This window comes from Poeciliopsis prolifica, unplaced genomic scaffold (assembly GCF_027474105.1).
Source record: "Poeciliopsis prolifica strain line A6 unplaced genomic scaffold, Auburn_PproV2 SCAFFOLD029, whole genome shotgun sequence".
Lineage (NCBI taxonomy): Eukaryota > Metazoa > Chordata > Actinopteri > Cyprinodontiformes > Poeciliidae > Poeciliopsis > Poeciliopsis prolifica.
The window spans coordinates 4,606,246-4,627,302 of NW_026562404.1; the positions used below are offsets into that span (position 1 = coordinate 4,606,246).

Sequence of the window (21,057 nt, forward strand, 5' to 3'; positions counted from 1 at the left end):
GACATGAACTGATTAATTAATCTTTAAACTTTATTGGAAAACGGAAGAAAACAATAATATTCTCAGCCCTAATTCTCCTTTTCCTTTCCTACACCTTGATTCTTCAACCAGTCACTCCACAATATGTAAGGATTGTTATCAGAAACATTAAAGACAAAATCCAAAGAAAAAAAATGTAGGAAGACCAACAGAAAACCTGAGTAATATTTATAAAAGGTAGATTTCAAAGGTGGCAAAAAAAGCGTCTGACGAGACAGTCAATGTTGTTAATTATCAACATGAGATTAAAGTTATTCTCAAATACAGTTTTAAGTCTTTAAGTGTTTGTGGCTTGGACTGTGATTCAGAACTCAGTCCTCTTACATACATGAGGATTTGCCCATCCTTTACAACCAGATCACATCTAAAGGCTCCTAATCTTCGGGTTCCTCCTATGACACAGAATGTTATCAGTTTCCCTCTGCGACCTCACCCACGTCAAGTTGAGCTTACTGCTCCACGAAAACCGACATGTACCTGACTTTCTGTCTCCCTTTCACCTTCCCTGTCTGGTTCTGTTTTTAGATATGTGCCAACGTGCTGATCTTTCTGTGCGCTAACATCATCGGGATCTGTACCCACTATCCCGCTGAGGTCTCCCAGAGGCAGACCTTCAAGGAGACGAGAGGATATATTCAGGCCAGGCAGCACCTGCAGAGGGAGAACCATCAGCAGGTACGCACACACCTGCGTTTCCTACCAGAGCCAGACAGGGAGCAGCCGTGAAGTCGTCCTCCAGGAAAACCCGTCACATGCAAATAAGCCACAAATGGGAGTCTCCACGTCACAGACTGATTTGTTTCTCTTTTTTTTATTGGTTGTTGTTGTGAGGTCAAAAACACAAATCTCCACTCCATTCTCGTTGACTAACAAGTTCCCACGCATATGCCAGTAAAACACAGTGACTCATTCAGTATTTTTAGTGGAAAATAATCTTTAAAAAGCCCTCTGTATGTCTGTGTGTGTGTGTGTTTCTCTCTCTCTCTTTTTTTCTTTCTGTCTTTTTCTTAAATTCCTCCCTCTGCCTCTTCCTCTCCCTTGTTTAGGAACGGTTGCTGCTATCTGTTTTGCCAAGACACGTTGCAATGGAGATGAAGGCTGATATCAACGCCAAGAAGGAAGACATGATGTTTCACAAGATCTACATCCAGAAACACGATAATGTGAGGTAAGCCCAATAATGGACATAACCACTTAAGACGACGTTGTACCTGAATGAGATGTTTTTCCCTTGAGAGTGACTGTTACGCACATCGTGGTTTGATGACACAGATATTAACCTAACCACGTTTTCAGTAGTAAATTGTGAGAGTTAGACATTTCCTGTGCCTCTTTCTCATTACCATTATCACATGGTTTTCACATCCTGAAATGGAAGAACTCACTACTAATAGAGGAACAAAAAATAAACAGTTTCTGCAGAGATCTTCTGTGGCAGATGACCCAGATAAGGAAGGTTGATTTACGGCCCTTAGTGGCATAATCCTTTGCTTCACCGCTGCCCTACTAAGGTATAAATGTTTCAGGAACGATCAATTACCTCGATGTAACCCAGATTAAAAGTTTTAGTTTTTCTCGAGTTATTTTCAAGTCTTTTTGTGAAGAATTCAGCACAGAATCACAGAAACGCATCACTGTTTTCTTCAATTTTTAGTGTTTTACAGAATTCTCAAATTTAACTAATTGTGCATAAAATAGCCAGTTTAATTCAGAGTTTATTTCTTTCTTTATTTTAACACTGCAGAGCCTAAAAATCTAATATCGCCTCTGCAAGTACTGAAGAGCCACCAGCGGTTCAGTGTTGGAGGCGAAATAATACCCAGTTTTGACTCAGAGTTGTTTTCTTAGGTTCCGTTCCCTTTGTAGGATAGTTCTCTGACTCATAGTTCCTTGAGTCATGCCATTTCAGTTACTAAAAAATCCCAAGGCTGAAGTTTATCTGCACCAAATTAGAAAAAAAAACTCTTAAAATGATTTTATTATAACGTGGTTTGGCCTCTGATTGGCCAGTAGTAAATGTGTTTATTGTGTGGGAGTGAGTAAGACTCGTAAAAGTATTAATGGCTCTGGGACTTTTTTTTGTTTGTTTGTTTGTTCGCATTACAACCACAAACCTCAGTATATTTTACTGTGGTCATTTATGACACCTGTTTTTCTGTTTTAATTTAGCAAAAAAAAACAAACATATATTTTGTCACAGTATAAATTTAGCAATGTGTAAGCCTTATTTATTTGTTTGGAAAACATTGGTGAACAAGCAGCCGCATAAAGACAGAGGAACAGCACACAGGTCGGGGAGGAAGTTGTCCTCGCTTTACATCACCCTGAATACTTGACACCGTCCTGAAACTTAGTGCTGGCTGCAACGTCATGCTTTGGGACAGCATCTTTTCAGACGAGACAGTAAAAGTGATGGTCAGAGTAAAAGATAAAAGAGCCTATGTACAAAGTAAAGCATAATATGTTAGAAAGACACTAGATCTTTAGTGATAGTTGAAAATTATCGAACTCACTCCATTGTGAGTACAAGACATTTCTGTAAACAAGAAAATGATCAGAATGAGTGGCCAATAAGAATAAAAACGCATAATGTAATTCCTATTCAGCTCGATTGGACTGAATTTGTAATCTGAATGAGAGAGGTGGTATAACATGCAGATTGATAATCCAAATGGCATTCATGTAAACACTTATTCTGAATGTGGCAGACTGACCTGACTGTGCATGTGTGCGATAAGTCGGACAAGAAAAATGGTTTGTTGATCTCTGCAGGAAAACCAACAGCCTGAGAGTTAAGAAATAGAACCGGGTGCAGATCCATTCTGGTCCCTCAGAAGACACAAAACAAAGACACAACTCGGTTTTTTATGTACATTACTGACAGAAGTACCACATCTTCTTTTGTGTCTTTTTCAACTCTGCGCATAGCACTCCATATAAGCCATACATTCTGATTATTTAACCCAAATATATTTCCATCCGATCAAAGAATTTCGTACATGTAAGCATAACCACAGTCTTTAAATTTGTATTTGTAAAATAAATCCATAAACCTGTTGTCCTTCCTGTTTACATTTGTGCACAATTATATTTTGTTCTTTCACTTAAAATCTCGGTAAGATGCATTAAAGCTTGTGGATGTAACATGGCAAAAAGTGACAAAAAATCAAAGGGTTTAAATACTTTGGAAAGCATAGAATAGTGAGGGAAAATTATAAGATAAATATAAAAACCACAACACAGCTACTGAGATATTAAGAGCTTAAAAGCTGTGAGATTAAAAGTTTAAAACTTTATATATCAAAATATTAGAGTTTAGATTAACCTGTTATGTGGAGGTAAGACATTACTGCCCACATAAAGCTGTGCAGAAGATGAAAAACCCATTCCCTCGTGGGACACACAGCATCATCTGTCACCTTGAACAGCGTCTTTGGTCTTCTCGTTGTATATCGTTGTGCTTTGTTTCTTTTAAAAGTTAGACCAGCAAAGTCAAGCGGACCTGGTGACGGGGGTGGAGGTGTTCTCAGAGGGAAGGGATGGATGTTGTGACCTAAATCTGACTAAACGATGAGAGCCGTGGCTGAACAAATGTCTGCAACTCTTTGTCTCTTCTCTGTCCCAGTGGCATTCAGAGCAGCTTCTTCCTTTCTCCTCTATTTGATTAATCTAGTTCTCTTCTTTTTTCTTTCTCCCTTCCTCCCTCTCACCACTCCCACCCAAACATCTCATGATCTGCAGCATACTGTTTGCCGACATCGAGGGCTTCACCAGCCTGGCATCTCAGTGCACGGCCCAGGAACTGGTCATGACGCTGAACGAGCTGTTTGCCCGCTTCGACAAGCTGGCCTCGGTGAGACACCTGCTGCTGCGACTGTCACTGCACAACTCTGAGCCACAGACTCCAGCGCCACTGTGCAATCTGCAGCCTTAGCTGTATCACAGATAAACAATAGCATTATCTACTGTTATAAACTGCAATCGCCACTAGTTATGTGAGAAACTCTTCGTCTCCTTAAAGACACAAAACAGAAAACTTTAATATCTGATAAAGTTAAGCCAACTAAATACAAGAAGTAGTTTTCATATTTTACAATTATAAATGTACAAACCATGCAGTCATCCTCAGTTAAGCCATTAATTCAAGCTGGTTAATCACAATTTTACCAGGCCTATAAGATCAAAAACCTTTCTGTCAAAATAAAGTAGACATAAACACCCTGTAAAGAGACACATTACCACAGACATAAAGACATTCAACAACAGATGAGTCTGGAAAGAGTTACGAAGCAATTTCTGAAATTTTTGGGGCTTCAGTGAGAGACGTTATGCACAGAACCAGAAAACATAAAGCAGTTATGAACCTTACCAAGAGTTGCCTTTGAAAATTACATAAAGAGTAAATCTCTTATCCACGAGGTCACAAGTGAACCCAAAACATCTACAGCACATCAGACTTTATTTGGCAGAATTATGTTAAGTGCTACTGATTTTAAAAAATAGAGTAAAAAAATGCCTCTTTTTTAGAGTTCTAAGCACAAAAACCTATGCTAGAAAAATGTATGAAAAAATGACCCAAAAAAATATATCTTCTTAATCCACAAGACTGTACGTTAAATATTTTATAGACTATCAAGACAATAGGTGTTCATCCTCCATATGTGGCATATCAGAAAATCCTGGTCATCAATTTCAGCTTGACAATTATGTGAGCAGCACCAGAAACCTGATCTCATTCTGACTCATAACAGAAACAATAAAAAACAAAAAATGAAAGTAGAGGGGTGCTGCACTTAAATTGGACCCAGATGCGATAAACAGGACATTGATGTTCAGCCTGCATCGTACAAAACAATGAAGAATGGGTAAAATTTCAGCAGCAGTGATGTAAAAGACTGGCACTCGTCAAAAACACTTGTTGTTGTTGTTGCTCCAAAGAGCTGGACGACCTGAGTAAAGAGGAGACAGTTGCTATTTCTTGTAGGGCCATGTTGGTTTGGATAGCATTTATAAAACATGTTTGTTTTTTTTCCCATATTATCTTTGAAATAAAATTTTATGTGACGATTTGAGACATTCAAGTGTGACACAAAGGAAAAGGCTGAACAAATCCAAAGTGCTTTGAATCACAGAACTGCTAGATGAACATTAGGTCTCATGAAAAACCAACATTGTAGGTGAAATCTGTGTTTTGCTGCTTTGTTGAACAGGAGAACCACTGCCTGCGCATCAAAATCCTCGGAGACTGTTACTACTGTGTATCGGGTCTGCCCGAGCCCCGGGCTGATCATGCCCACTGCTGTGTGGAGATGGGAGTCGACATGATCGAAGCCATCTCGTGAGTGAACATTGGACACGAAACACATAGAAAGCGTCATGAAATGTTAGTCGAAGTCTTTCTTTTTAACAGCAGTGTGTGTCTTTTCATCTGCAGGCTGGTAAGAGAAGTGACAGGTGTTAATGTGAACATGCGGGTGGGCATTCACAGCGGGCGCGTTCACTGTGGGGTGCTGGGCCTGCGCAAGTGGCAGTTTGACGTCTGGTCCAACGACGTGACGCTCGCCAACCAAATGGAGGCCGGGGGCAAGGCAGGGTGAGGACGTCCGGCTCCACCTGCTGCTTGACTGACAGACGGCCGCTTTCTTCATGCAGCTTCTGATTTCTGAATTGCTCGTGTCCTCAGACGTATCCACATTACCAAAGCCACCTTGCAGTACCTGAATGGGGATTATGAGGTAGAACCAGGATACGGAGGGGAGAGGAACGCGTACCTGAAGGAAAACAACATTGAGACCTTTTTGGTGCTTGGCTGCAGCCAGAAAAGAGTAAGTGCTCTTATCTGCGTGGCTTCTGTTAAAATACTGCACCACTGAATGCTTTTGGTCACACGGCTTTAAGGGCATTTATTTATTTTTCCTTTCAGAAAGATGAGAAAGCCATGATGGCCAAAATTCAGCGAACGCGTGCAAATTCTGCAGAGGGCCTGATGCCCCATTGGGTGACTGATAGAGCTTTCTCCAGAAGTAAGGAGTCTAAAGTCTACAAGAAGATGGTGAGATTCCCTCCAAAACGTTCTCATGCTAGATCATTTTTTAGAGGCAGATTAGCAAGCAAAATCTCACACTTACTGTGGGCCGGTTTGGGAAGAAGTGGAGTGTTTGAGTTGTATTGCATAGGCAATACAACTCAAACACATATAACATAGGTTATAAGAAGATTAATGCAGTGATGGCATCTACCAACGAAGACAGATTATAGAGCCGAGCCTGTAGTTTAATAGGTACAGTGTCAGCCCACCCTGCAAGTTGACAGAGCCGGCGAATGTTGCTCCAAGGTAGAAACATTGCTGACTGAAAGAAACAAGCAAGTTTTCCTTTCCTATGGGAGTCATAAAATGCCAATCCACTAAATAATAACGAATCACAAAATTATGACTTGAAAGTGTTCTGTCATAATTGAAAATATATTCATTTTATTTCATAAAGATGCAATGTAATAATCAAACACTGGAAAAAAGATTCCACATTTCAGGAGCATTAAATGTTTTCTCTATGTGTATTTTTATTATTTAAGTTGATGGAACAAATTACAATCACAAACAATATGTCCCTCTAATGTTCATTGATTATTTTAATGTGTATTTTAATATGTTCATTACAACCATAATATTTGGACAAGCATCTGTAAATATAATTTAGGATTTAGAAAATGGGAAGGCTTTCTGTGCAGACATAAAAGAGCCACTGGAAATTTCAGAAAAGAAAACAGAGATCACAATGGATCTCCAGGGGAGCTTCCTGGTTCTTCACCATTTCTCCCTCACCCTCTCCTTAATCTTGAAGTCTCATTTCCTTTTTATTCCTGCATTCTTTCTCTGTCCTCCTCCTCTGTCCTTTCTATCTCAGAGGGTTTGAGCCCTTGGGGCAAAGAGGGTGTAATTTGAAGCCTCTGAGCATTAATTAAAACATCAAACTCGCTCACAGGGATTAACTGTGCAGATGTCTGAGACTGTCTGTCTTTCACTTTTACTGTTTCTCCTTCTTTATTTTGAGACTTTTTTTTCTTTCTTTCTTATTTATGCTCTGTATTTTTATTTATTTTTTTCTCAGGGCATTGATGCAGCGTCCAGCAAAGAAAAGTGAGTATTTTATTCCCGGCTTTTGTTGCTGGGGCAGCTTTTACTATAAGAGGTTTTCTGGCAGACTGTCAGTGTAGATCTTTCACTCTGGTGCCTACTGTTAGTTTTATTTAGTCAGATCCGGCGCAGCACTAATATCGTACTGTATGTGGTTCTTCCTGCCTGTTATAACACAGGTCGATACTCTAACAAACACATTTTCTCAGATGCAAACACAGACTAAACGCTGAACTACTGATGCATTTGTTGCGACTATCAGCCCCTCAGAAGGGCTTTATTGTTCACTGGCTATTTAAATCAAATCTGCCTCTTAGGACAACGAGAAGAGCTCATTTCTTACATTCCTAAGAGTTTTCGAAGAAGCATTAAGAATGCAAAGTTGTAAAAACAAAGAGATAAATTGCCTTGTACAGCAAAATAGCTGTACAAGGTTTCTTATAAAAAGAAACCTTTTTATAAGAATTAAACTGATCAGAAACTTAGAAATTTTCAAATAACTATCAGAAGGTCAAGAAAAAATATACTCCATTTCATTTCTTGTGAAGCATTAAACTACTTACCAGAAATGACATTGTTCCGGTTCTTTCCACCCAGAGTAATAGAGGAAATTTAAAAGAAGTTTAAAACCTTTTCCATTACAAAGAGTGGACATTAAGATGGTAGACGGCAGAAAGCTGCAGACCACTGCTCTGTCAGCGTTCATATCAGCCTCTGTTCAAAACAAATACAAAATGATGGTTTGGGCCAAACATGTTCTTCCATCTCCAGCACATGAGATCGGCTGCGTAGCTGCAGATAAACGTCTCTTTTATACTAATTTCCCTGATTTACAGCACTTCTTCTGCTAGAACAGGCTGACTCTTTTGCTCAAGGTTTAGATGTCTGAAGTTTCTTCATTTCCGTTCCAACCTGGGCACCAAATGTAAAAAACGAATCCCCAAAAACATTTAACGAAGGCTTAAACACACAACTGAGACGATAAAGTCCAGAACGGGAAAAGTTGGAAGTCCAGCAGAGCTTCACTCAAATGAGACAAATTGCCTCAGCATGTAAACATTCATCACAACCTCAGCTCCACTCCGTTGTTGGACAGAAGCTCTTTGAGAGTGACGTTCTGAAGATCGCACGAATCAGGACTTAAACTTCCTCTCGCACCAAATCAGACAGAAATGTAGCCAATCTCAAGGTTTCTTTCTGCAAGTACAGTAGTAATAACTTTCCCTGATAATATGTTGTTCATCAGGCAAAAGATTTCAAAGCAACTCAAGCCAGGACACATAAAGACAAAGAGTCAATCATGGCTTGGAATGTCAGGATAAGAAATATTTAGCTTAAATAGCTGTTAATGTTTCCTAAATATTGACGATTAGTAGTTTGATTCATGCCACGTTGTTTGGTTTATAGCCGCTGCAGTCAGGAAAACCAGAACTCTGAGGACGAGGTGGATGATTTTCTTGCACGAGCCATCGATGCACGCAGCATCGACCAGCTGAGAAAAGATCACGTCAAGAAGTTTCTGCTCACATTTCAGGCACCCGACCTAGAAAAAAAGGTTGGTGTTTAATTAGTTTTCTGCTATAAAACGTTGTCATTATTTCTAATATAATTGGGGTGAAAAGCAGCAGAGTTTTTATCTCTTTCTTTCTTTGCTTTTATCCACAGTACTCCAAAAAGGTGGATGATCGTCTGGGCGGTTACGTGGGATGCACTCTGCTTGTCTTCTTCTGCATCTGTTTTATTCAGATGATAATTTTTCCAAAGTAAGCTCCCTCTTTGACAAACTGCATCTCCAAGTTATACCAAATGATGGCCAGGAAATGTGTTCTTGATTAGCTTACGAGGGGTTAATGAGAGCTGTGCGTCCTAATGAGCTTGCTTTTTTATCTCCCACAGAACAACACTTATGCTCGGTCTTTACATTAGCATCTTCATCATCCTCGCCAACATCCTTTTCATCTGTGCCATCTATTCCTGCCTCAAAGTAGGAAACAAAGCCCTTCACCACTTCTTCTGCCAGATAGCTCCAGATAAGAGTGCTTATTACATGTCTTCAGCTGGCATCACTCATAATATTAACTTTGGCTTGTCTGATCTTCTCCTCGCTTTATATCGAAGCGCTTCCCAGCTGCCTTCCAGACACTCACCAAGAAAATAATCCAGTCTCGGGCAAACAGTACGCTGGTGGGCGTCTTCACCATCCTTCTCCTCTTCATCTCTTCTTTCGCTAATATGGTAGGCATCAGGGATGTGTGTCGAGTTGCTTTTGAGTAATGAAACTGTTGTTTCGCATCAACATGTCATTTCAACGTCGCCCTCATTGTAAACAAGGGGCTTTGTGGCTTTTCTATTTGTCTGATCTTCTTTTAAACTGTCAGACATTTCCTTACATATGTTTCTAATCCGATTTCCGAGGCAGTCGAAGAAATTCAGAACTATTCAGACTACAAACTAGATCAATTTGCCTAAGGGGGCCTGTAATTACAGGCGTCTGTTTCTAATCATAATATGCCACTGTAACCAGGATCTTTAAATTGGGCCGGGGGTTTTTCAGGGACTTTCTCTGGCAAATATTCCTTGTCATTATGGTTCTTTAAACTCGCAGCACTCCTCAAACTCAGACTAGAAACGACCGTTCAGCCCCCCAAAATAATTTTGAATGTTTTTGTGACACCATCATTCTCTAAACCTATTAAATTACAGCTTTAATATTCACTGATGAGAATAAATGCGTTGAGGTCATTGCTGCTTCGCCTCTCACTGGGATGTAATTTCACAATCATCATCTGTAATTCTTAGCAGACACAAGAAACTTGCAGGTAGATGGGTGAAAATGTAGAGAGTGTAAACTGAGTACACTGAGTGCTGATTCCCGTCTTAACTGTATCTAAATAAAATTATTTTCAGACCTAAATGAGGAATTGAAGGAAGAGATTCTCCAGTAGTATTGAAATTGAAGTTCAAAATCACCACATAAGTAAATAAGCTGTATTTCTATTAGTACTGTAGCAGTACTATGCTAGTACCTTAACACTGTACTAGTAATGTATTGACATGTTATTTCATAAATTATCAGATTAGCGCACAAATTAAATATGAGAAAACTGACGTGTGTTTGAAATAGATATGTAAACATTTCTGTAACATGCAGATATATTGTATGGAAAATTCCTGAAGATCTCCCAACAAAGGTTATGGCAGAGCCTACTGAATATATTTTCATTTGCAGCAAATACACTATCATTAGTTAATTTTTCCCCCTCAAGTCTTACCTAAAATGTTAGCTAGTAAAAATAAAATAGCCTCCAGTAATGTTTCCATTGCCTCTCATCAGAGTGTGATCACAAAGTGATCTAAAATGTTCTAAAATGTAACCAAAAGCTTAAATTTTCGGACATTTCTGATGCCATTGTACTGTTGGCATATTTTCAGAGGATTTTCAAGACTCCATCTGGTGACGTCAAAATCAATTATTGTGAACGACCAAAATGCAGGAAGTTGGTAACATGATAAGTGAACATGAAGTAGGCTGTTGGTTGTTAATTGGCTGCAAGAATCCAACATGAAAATGACTCAAAATGTCAAACCAAAAGGAGACAAACAGTCAGAAACAGGAGTAAGAAGAAGATTTTAAAATAAAACAGAAACTTTTTGCAGAAAACGGCAACATTGACTAGAATCAGAATTTTCACCAGTTCATGAAATACCAAAAGAACAGAACTGAAGAAGCACTAGCACTGTATTATAGTTTCAGAAATAAATCAGTTACAGATTATTGTCAGTAATAAAGCTTCCCTAAGCTACTTTTACTCTTGCATTTATTGTCACATTTATTACAGTTTACAGACACATAAAAGGGTGAGTTTAGATAAAGATTCTTTTATCAACTTTATACTCTTCCAGATGTATTTAGGGCGGTTTTGACTGGCGTCCACACCAGACAGACCAATTACTCTGTTTTATTTCCAGCTTGTTAGATCATGTCTGTTGTCTTTTCGTGCTCACAAAGGAGACGGTCCTATTGTCAGTCCCAAAACCACAAAGCCCTTCCACATTTAACACAGATCCCCATTTAACCCCCACCAGGAACACAAGGGATAATTGAGACTTTTCTCATTTGAATTGAATTGAATTTAATATTTCTATTCCACATTTGTTATCACTATGGAGTTTGTCGTGTTTTTGTCCGTTTATAAAGTCAGATCTCTCGAGTGTTGCAGGTAGCTGACTACAAACTAACTTTCAACTTGGCCGGTTAAACTTACGTGTCACCGGACTGCAGTTTATAAATCATTTTTATACTCGTAAATGATTCTTGATATAATTGTCATATTGCTCAAACAGAGTAAGGAGCACAATCAAATCTTTAAATCCAGTAAGCCTTTTCTTTTGTTGTTAAAGATTAGGAAAATAAGATTTAAAAAAAGTTTATTATATAACCAACTTTACTAAATAACAAAAGAAGAGCAATCATCTGTAATCTTATAATCGTAAAATTATTTTCATTATGAACAAAATATTCCAGTCGAGGGAAACTACATTTGTCTAGATTAATATGAAGAAATAACAATCACTTCAGCATTAAAATGAAACATAAGACTGATTTATTATTGAGAAAAATCAATAAAATAAAAATCTAATTTATTATTAATCAACAAACATTTACTCTCTGTCAGGTATATAAATAAAATTAAAGAAGCAAACTGTTTCAGTTTTCATCACAAGGTTATTTGGCAGCAACCTTATTGCCACATTGTCATAGAGATGTTATATATGTTATATAAAAAAAATAAAATGCTGAGAAACTCTTAGGACAATTTTAGACACTGAAACAGAAGCCCTCTTCCAAACGCCATTGACTGCAAACACTTTACCGTGATGATTTATTCACTGCAGACGCTTTAGCTCTACTTCTGTTCAATGAGTTTGGGCCCACATAGATATAACTTCAAAGCAATTTTCCTTAAATTGTAGTTACTTCAATACATTTATATCACATGTAGAGGGTAGATCTTTTGTTTTCTTGACTTGTCTGCCAAAAGGTGGCACATCCGGTTGTTCATCCTGCTTCATTTAAGATCAGATTTTGTCTTTCCTTCCCAGTTTACCTGCAGCAGAGAGGACCTGCAGGACTGTGTAGGACGAGAACTGAACACAACAGTGACTCTCTGCCTGCTGCACAACCTCACCAGGACAGCAGAGGACGGCCTGACTCTGTGCTCCAGTCAGGTGATGCCCTGCCATTTACCCGAGGTTGGTTTTGTTTCTATCTCATTCTCTGGGTGAATGATTGAATGTTTGGCGTTGCAGGTAAAAATATTCAGCTTAAATCCTTCTCTGTCTTGTGTGCTGCAGTATTTCAGCTACAGCGTACTGCTGACCCTGCTGGCCTGCTCCGTGTTCCTGCACATCAGCAGCATCGGGAAGCTGGCTCTGATGCTGCTCATCTATCTCGTTTTCCTCCTGCTGGTGGAGTGGCCTCAGGTGACCCTGTTTGACAACGCCGACCTGCTGGTCATTGCCAACACTCTGTAAGTCTGCTGCCAGGGTCCTGAGCTGACTACAAACTAACTTTCAACTTGGCCGGTTAAACTTACGTGTCACCGGACTGCAGTTTAGCTTAGATTCAACCTACTTCCTTTAAAAAGAAAAAAAAAGGGTTTAAAACATAGTCGTCCTATTTTTAAATGTTATGTCCTATTTCTGAATATGTTCTCATTTTTACCACAGGCAATTACCACCTGTTAATGATTCCCTGCAACGGTAAGATGGTTTTTATGTTTGCTCCATTTTATCTAAGTGGGTTCATGTGTTTGCAGGGCTGACACTCTTTCTTTTTCCTAGATCTGGTTTCAATGAAACTGCAGAACAGTGGTAAGAAGCTTCATTCATAATATATACGCAGTACAAATAAGAAGTTTACATAAGTCCCTACTTTCCTCTGAAAACAGGGAGATCTTGCTGTGTTTACATTCACTCACTAAATGCCATTTTGGAGGGAATTGTTACAAAAATATTGCATCAGAATATCACTGGGACATTCATCCACATGCAAAGTTTTGATTGGCATTGTAAACATCTGTTTTTATTCAACGGTATTAAAATAATTAATAATTGTTTTTTGTTTTGTTTTTTCAGCGTAGGGGTTGTGACCAAAGTGCCCCTCAGGGTCATGACCCCCATAATCCTGCTGGTTTTTGTTCTGGCTCTCTATTTGCACGGCCAGCAGGTGGAGTCCACCGCACGTCTCGACTTCCTCTGGAAGTTGCAGGTAAATAAGTTTCACTTTTACACTGACAGCAGAAGTGTTTAAAGTTCCCAAAAGTCAATTATGTTTTGCCGGTATGTAGCACAAAGAGCATCGTGTGTTTGTGTGTCAGAAGGTTAATATTCACCAGAACTGTTAACTGGAGAAGCCAGGACAAATGTCAGTTCATCACAAATTTTTTATGCTTAAATATGAACAATCAAAGCAAAACAAATAGATCTTTAGAATTTGAGTATCCTGTTAGCGTAACTCCCTCCGTGTCTCCTCAGGCCACAGAGGAGAAGGAGGACATGGAGAAATTACAGGCCTACAACCGACGCCTGCTGCACAACATCCTGCCCAAAGACGTGGCCGCCCACTTTCTCGCCATGGAGCGGCGAAACGACGAGCTGTACTACCAGTCGTGTGAGTGCGTTGCTGTCATGTTCGCCTCCATCAGCAACTTCTCTGAGTTTTACGTGGAGCTGGAGGCAAACAATGAGGGAGTCGAGTGCCTCAGACTGCTTAACGAAATCATCGCCGACTTTGACGAGGTAAAATGTGCACCGCCAAGCCGTGCAAATAAAATAAAGCAGGAAAAATAAGTTACATCCTGTCAGAGGTGAACACGTTGGGTTTTGTTAACCATCAGCTCCCGTTCACTCTCCAAATTTGTGTTTTACCACTCATCTCCAGATAATCAGTGAGGAGCAGTTCCGTCAGCTGGAGAAGATCAAAACAATCGGCTCCACCTACATGGCAGCCTCGGGCCTCAACGACACCACCTACGACAGAGAGGGCCGTTCACACATCCTGGCGCTGGCCGATTTCGCCATGAGGCTTCGAGAGCAGATGAAGTACATCAATGAGCATTCCTTCAACAACTTCCAGATGAAGATCGGTACGCTCGGAAGCGAGAAGAAATAACTCCTGAAACATTACCTGATAAACCCTCTTTATGTTTCATCAGACACAGAAGACTTAAAATAAGTTAATCAGAAGCTGCATTGTTATATTTTTCAATAGTGTGACTTACTTGCAGCATGATTCGTTCTCAGGGTTGAACATGGGGCCTGTGGTGGCAGGGGTGATTGGCGCCAGGAAACCCCAGTATGACATCTGGGGAAACACAGTTAATGTGGCCAGCCGAATGGACAGCACTGGAGTACCGGACTACATCCAGGTACGCCGTTTGCAGTAGACCGTGTACAAAAACTGCTCCAAAGCAGTCACAACACTTTTATCATTTTAGTTGAGATTTTCTTTTAGTTGTAAAAACAGCAAAGAATCAAAACAAATAAAAAAAAGTGTTGTGAGATAAGAAAGAACAAAAAAAAACCTAGTAAACGTTTCGGAGTGAAGTTAAAAAACACAATGCTACTTTGTCTCATTGTTGGATTCAGGACCATGGAGTTTCTTCTCCAATTCTTTCTTGGCAATTTTTGCTATTTTGTAGCCACTGACATTTCTTTAGGACGGTGTCAGCATGCTGCTCCAACTCAGGATAACTCAGTAAAAATGTTGCCACGTGGTGTTGGTGTCGTCGTTGTTGCTGTTGGAAAGTTGTGGGTTCTATTCCAGCTGCTTCCTCTGCCACATGATTATGAACCATTGAGAAAGACACTTCTACCCAAATTGTCTACTGATCTCTTTATCTGTATGAACTGGTGCAGTCGTTCTGAGTACGCATAAACTGAAAATTACAAAATGGATCTGCTAATATTCTATAATTTCTTCAGGTTATATTCTGTGTGAATTTATCCAACAATCACAGCAAAAACATATTCTTTGCATCTTATTCCTGTTGAGCAGTTTTCTGCAGTACTGGGCCAAACTTAGCATGTTAGTTCTCTGTTTTGATATGGCTCATTGATAGTTCAGCTATTAATATTCCTGTGCAGTTCTATTCCATTGTGTGTGTACAAAACGTGAAACAAAAAAAGCAATTATTCTAGTTCAAGAACTGAACTGTGTTTCAGTGTTCTGCATTGAAAGCTGTGTGTGAACACAGCTGATGCAGGAGGGCACAAAACACAAAGAGGCTGGAAGCAGAAAGGATGTTAAATGGCTGCAGTGAAAATGTGTTTTTTTTTTTTTTTTTTTCAAAAAACTGTCTTGCAAATGTTGTTGTGTCACATTGGACTTTGTTATCATGCAGCTTTTGGGAGTGGAGTTTAGTCAGGAATTTCAAAACACCAATCGTTCAAAAATGTCTTGAATTGGCTGTGAATGAATTGTGGACGAGTTCGCACACTTATAATCCAGTGGTGGAGCTGAATCCTGTTTCCTTGGAAGGTGAGAATAAGGGTTCGGCTTAAATCAAAAGTCCTAAATCTCCCTTAACTTAGTGTAACAATAAAGGCTTTTCCAAAAGGTCTCTTAAAGGGTTTATTTGCCTGAAAAGCAACAGAATTGCTGAATCACATAGTAAATATTAAAGAGCTAAAGTGAAGTCAGAAGCAATTTGTTTAAAGTTGAAATTTAATTTATATGGGAGCAACAATGTAGTTCAACTAACATTTTTGTTAGAATTAGTCAAAAGACTTTTTTTCTTCTTCTTTTGTCCCTGTTGTTTTAAATCCAGATTGAAGTTTTTCCTGACTTCATGAAGCTGTGTCCAAAGTCATTAAATGCGTGTTATGCGATTCAGGTCCACACCTCGGGCAGATTCTTAGAAAATTAGTCATGAAGGCTCCGCTCAGTGTTTGCTCCTACACAAATGTGGGTCACTTGTGTCCATTCATATGTAAATCATTATGAAAAGGACATCTAATTTGTTTTTTTTGTTGCTTCTTCCCCACCCCCCAACAAACTCAGACTTGCCCATGGAGTTTGTAAAGTTTATGCTCAGTGTGAACAACTTGAAGCAAATCACAATAATCACAAAAAATGTTATGCATTTGCAGAGGTGTCATCTTGCAAGAATCTCAGTTACTGCCAGACGTGTTATGTTCCAGCAGATATGCTCCTCGTTGAATGTCCCTTTGGGATCAGGCAGAAAGCTAAATTTAAATTTTCCCTGGAGACAAAGCTGCTGCCATGGGTCAACGTCATAATCATAAACATTTAGCAGATGTTAAAGCATGTCTCCGAATGTTTTATGCACATGCAAAGCTAAAGGAGATAGGGAAGATAAGGAAGAGCACTGCTGCGCCCTGTGGGACAGTTTGCGTTACTGCAGCTCCAAATGTTTAACCGTTTTAATTTCACTAGCAAAAAAGCAAAAGGCATCTTATAAAACAAAATGAACATTTTCAGTTCGTAAAATAAAATAAAAAAATATCTGTTTATTGCCATTTCCTGGTAATTTCCTTAAACTTCATTGACTAGGTGATTTGAAGTAGCTCAAAAACACTGGAAATCCAAAGATTTTATTTCATTGAATAAAAAGTGGCACTGTAACTAACTGGACTAACTACAAGCTTATCCCTCCTCCAACACACCTTAATCAAAGACCTAAATTTCCTCATCAGAACCATATTAAGCTCTGAAGAGCTGAATATGATTCAGGATTTGAATATGATTCATTCATTTGATTCAGAATTTTTGGATAAATAAAGCGTCTAAAAGTTGCAGGATTGGAAATGAACACATTTGACAGGTTGTGCTGGAGGAGTGATAATCAGAGAATCAGTCAAGAAACTCGGGAGGATCTGCAGAGATGCAGGGGCAAAAAGAATATCAAGTCTTGTTTAAAATATTCATTCAGGTTTTATAGTCATGAGAAAATATGAAATGTTCAACTGGTTGATACTTCTGTGAAAATACACAGATTGCTTTTTTTGTTTTTCCCACCAGACTGATTAAACATCTCACATGCTCATACCCATGTCTTCTCCAAGGTGACCACCGACTTGTACCATGTGCTGGCCAACAACGGATACCAGCTGGACTGTCGAGGTCTTGTCAAGGTGAAAGGGAAAGGGGAGATGACCACCTACTTCCTCACCAGTGGGCCGCCGGGTAGTTAACGACACAGGCAGCCCGACCACGCGGAGGCTCCCACTGCGCTGAAACGGCAGGGACTGCAGAGAGACTGAGCGTTCGGCTCGGCGATGGGCGCCGGGGACGAGATGCGGTTGACGGAGAGACGAGTCCGCTTCTTGTCACGTTCTCAGATTGAAAGCTTGTCGCAAGCTGCCCGGTAAATAATGAATCCCAGTGGCCTTAGGAAGGAAGCAGCGACGCTTGTGATCATGAGCAATACTAGAAGTGTACCATCTGGAGTCATTATTTATTTTTGTGAGAAACTAAGCAATCTTTCTTAGAAGAAAATTATGCAAGGACAACATGAAGGAGAAGAATAACCAAAGAACAAATAAATGTCTGATGATTCCGTTCAACACTACAATGAACTATATAAGCTATAATATTCCTCTTTTTCGGAGAGCGAAGGCCACAGTAACTTCTCTGAACTGTTTTTAATAAAAAGAGAGCACACACACACACACACACACACAGATATGCAGAAGGAAAACGGCGACGACAGCAACCTTGGCTCTGACCTTTCTGTGTCTTGGAGGCTTTCTTTGTTCCCTCCAGCCTGCAATTAGTTTATGGTCCACTCAAACACACGGCTGAGCGCCGGGCCCTTGTGGACCCGGAAGATGTAGGAAACAGATGATCGGTCTGACCTGAAGAATGATTGTATTCCAACTATTTACCATTTTTCTACAGTTGTGTGTGCGTCCTGGTGTACGGGTGTGAGCTCTGCAGCTCGATCTGTTGAGGCGCAGACAGAAAACTTTCCACTGTGAGATTTCTAAGATACTGTAAGACGACGCTTTCTTGCCAAACTGTTTGCTGCAAATCATGTTTTATGTTATTCACTACAGTTGAGTGTCCATTCCTGATTGTTTGTGTCAAAATTAATCTTTTGAAGATGATCATGTCCCACTGCGCCTTTACTGGACTGTGATTTATCAACTGATTTCATTCCAAATGAAATAAGTTTGGTTTAGTTGGAACTGTGTTAACGGAAAGTTGATTTCCTGACAGCTGCAGGATTATTTTTATGCAGAAATTCTCCTTCTGCTCTGTATTGCCTTGATATTATTCAGCACTAATGTTTGCATTCTTCATGGCCCGGTATTCGCAACCTTACACAGCAGTATTTGATGCTAATTCCTAGTATTAGCACCCACTAAAGAACTGTTGTTTGAAACATTAATCAAATGAATGTATGCAAAAAAAAAAAAAAAATCTACTGTGAGGTGATTTAAAAAAAAAAAACATCCTGGTTATCAAAATCCTCATACTAGAAGCCCAACAGTTTAGATAGAATATTTTCTATTTTAAAAAAAGCTTTATTTTCTTTTGATGTGCTTCTGTTTCTGTCTTGGCGCCAAAACGCCGCAAGACAGTCACCTGTTGCTCGCTGTTCTTATGAAAACCCAAGTAAACACTGTCTCATCTTCAACTAGTGCAACTACAGGTAGAGTTGGATTTTCCTAGAATAAGAAATCAATAAATGGCTTTTTTTTTTCATCGTCTTGCCTCATATGGTTTTGTGTTGCGCATACGAAGAACAACAGGAAAAGAAAAGAGCAAATGTTTTACATAATGCATCTCTCTAAGTAATAAGCTCTATTGGTAAACAATGAAATAAATGTAACATTATTTTTAACTTGATCAAAGTGTTGATGGTCTTTTAATTACTCAGTACTCATGTAGCAATATTCAAAGTTAGTATCCCGATTATTGGGGGCAAATTAATAAAATTTGATATTTGTTGAAATTGTGCGAAAAGTTTATTTCAATTATTTCAGTCTGAATGTAATTTAGTAAGACAGTAGTGGTAGTAGCAGAAATACTATTACATAATAAATTTAACAAGTGCCCCTTTTTAAATGACGCCCGTGTGAATACTGCTGTGTTTTTAAAAGTTGCTGTAGGTTGTTTTGATTGGCTTAAAATATGCCTTTTTCTCAGTTCATTGGCTTTACTGACCCTTTTAACAACCTGCTCTCCCGGACGGACCTCCTTTCAGATTACTTTGGCAGCCTTGCCAAATATTAGCAGACCGTTGGCTGCGATGCTAGCAGTCCATCAAGTATGAAAGTTGGAAACAAGTTAAACAGAAAAAGCAAGGCCATTCTGAATACATGCAAACATCCAGCTGAACGTTTTCCACTGGTCGCGAAGCAGCTGGCTAGCAACTGAGAGCACTAGATCTGTTTGCTGAAGCGCTGAAGACAAAGATATCTTTAAAAACGATTCCTTGCACAGTCCAAAAGTCCAAATGGTAGCTGGATAAGAGGCCAGCTTCTTTTCATCAGTGAGGAAGATTATAAGAACATTAAAAAATCACTGAAATCTCATTATTAGAGAATTGAACCAAATAAGGGGATCTTAGAGTCACCAAGTCTAGAACCAGCTTTAAAGCTCTCTGCATTGCCAACCAGGTTTATTCTGAGAAATGCCAAGTAAAAACCACTTTCCATCCCACAAACATGTAGAGTTTGCAAAAGGCATCTGGGAGTTTGACTCAACATTGTGTTTTGGCAAAATTAGACGAAGATTGAGCAAACTGGTAAGGTGAATATATGGAAAAGCACATCATGCACACTGTCAAGCATGGAGGAACTGGGATTTCCTGTGTGGCTTTTCGAAAACCACACAGGAAATTTGTGAGACATTTAAAATGCCAAATCTACAAGAAACAGAAAATAGTTTTTCACTGGTTCTTTAACAGGATAGCTAACCAAAATGTGTCAACCTAAAAATAGTTCAAAAGGCACAAAAGCAATCATATCATCCCAAAGTCCATGTCCAGAATAAATGGTGAAGAGGAGACCCGAGGAAGCAACCCAGGACTCTGAATGATCCAGACAAATATTACAGGAAAAGATCCTTTTATGAAATATTAAGTGCCATCATGAAATGTAAAAAAAAGGTTGAACAAAGTATTAACAGCACTGAATACAGTTGGTTTTTTTCCATCATTCTTTCAGCAGGTTTCTCCAACTGCAACAGAAGATTAATTTATTCTAAGGCTTAATATTATTGCCAAGGCTTCGCTGTGGTTCAGTTCTGCTCTGTGGCGTTCTCTCCGTTATCTCCCATCTCAATCGACAACCTGCAATCAAGACTGCACCGAGTGACAGTAATCCGAGAGAAACATCCATCTCCTTTCTTGAATAAGACGGTCTACAATTTCAAGAGGGTGATACAGGAGAGAGTATTTAATTGCTTGAGCATGAATAATGTATTTGCTTTGAACTTATGGCAGTGTTAACTTACAGCACTCTATGGTGAACATTAATTAAGTGACATAAATTCCTCCTAATCCCTGATGAAAAAACCGCTAATGTCACTCTGATAGAGAAACAACACAAGAACATGAGTTGTATTGTTATATACATTCACCGCTGGTTATTCTGACGCACAGATGTGGGTGGGTTGAATTTTTTTAGATTTCAACCACAAACTTTAAAGGGGGGCTGTCACGTAAAACTGACTTTTTGAGCTTTATGCCACGTGATATTGTTATTCTCTGTTCAGAAACATACCTGGAGGGTGGCTGGGATTCTTTCATGCATGTTAAAGAAATTCTTGAATCGCCTTACAATTTAAAAATTGAATTGCATATATATATATATATATATATATATATAATATATATATATATATATAT

The 21,057-nt window shown here is 39.2% G+C and overlaps 1 protein-coding gene across 3 annotated transcripts in view; it reads left to right on the forward strand.

Moving 5' to 3' along the window:
- LOC129372396 (adenylate cyclase type 6-like) overlaps window positions 1-18,908 on the forward strand; it is a 41,094-nt gene extending 22,186 nt beyond the window's left edge. For all 3 annotated transcript variants that reach the window (XM_055049674.1, XM_055049675.1, XM_055049676.1), the window contains 21 exons: window positions 565-714; window positions 1,086-1,207; window positions 3,781-3,892; window positions 5,250-5,377; window positions 5,474-5,632; window positions 5,723-5,864; window positions 5,963-6,091; window positions 7,149-7,177; window positions 8,582-8,729; window positions 8,840-8,937; window positions 9,071-9,158; window positions 9,293-9,409; window positions 12,278-12,427; window positions 12,530-12,705; window positions 12,905-12,937; window positions 13,019-13,048; window positions 13,313-13,445; window positions 13,712-13,975; window positions 14,118-14,322; window positions 14,480-14,604; window positions 17,264-18,908. In XM_055049674.1, the coding sequence (XP_054905649.1) occupies window positions 565-714; window positions 1,086-1,207; window positions 3,781-3,892; window positions 5,250-5,377; window positions 5,474-5,632; window positions 5,723-5,864; window positions 5,963-6,091; window positions 7,149-7,177; window positions 8,582-8,729; window positions 8,840-8,937; window positions 9,071-9,158; window positions 9,293-9,409; window positions 12,278-12,427; window positions 12,530-12,705; window positions 12,905-12,937; window positions 13,019-13,048; window positions 13,313-13,445; window positions 13,712-13,975; window positions 14,118-14,322; window positions 14,480-14,604; window positions 17,264-17,392 (2,667 nt within the window). In that variant the 3' untranslated portion in view covers window positions 17,393-18,908. The remainder of the gene's footprint in view (window positions 1-564; window positions 715-1,085; window positions 1,208-3,780; window positions 3,893-5,249; window positions 5,378-5,473; window positions 5,633-5,722; window positions 5,865-5,962; window positions 6,092-7,148; window positions 7,178-8,581; window positions 8,730-8,839; window positions 8,938-9,070; window positions 9,159-9,292; window positions 9,410-12,277; window positions 12,428-12,529; window positions 12,706-12,904; window positions 12,938-13,018; window positions 13,049-13,312; window positions 13,446-13,711; window positions 13,976-14,117; window positions 14,323-14,479; window positions 14,605-17,263) is intronic.
- Window positions 18,909-21,057: the final 2,149 nt, after the last annotated feature.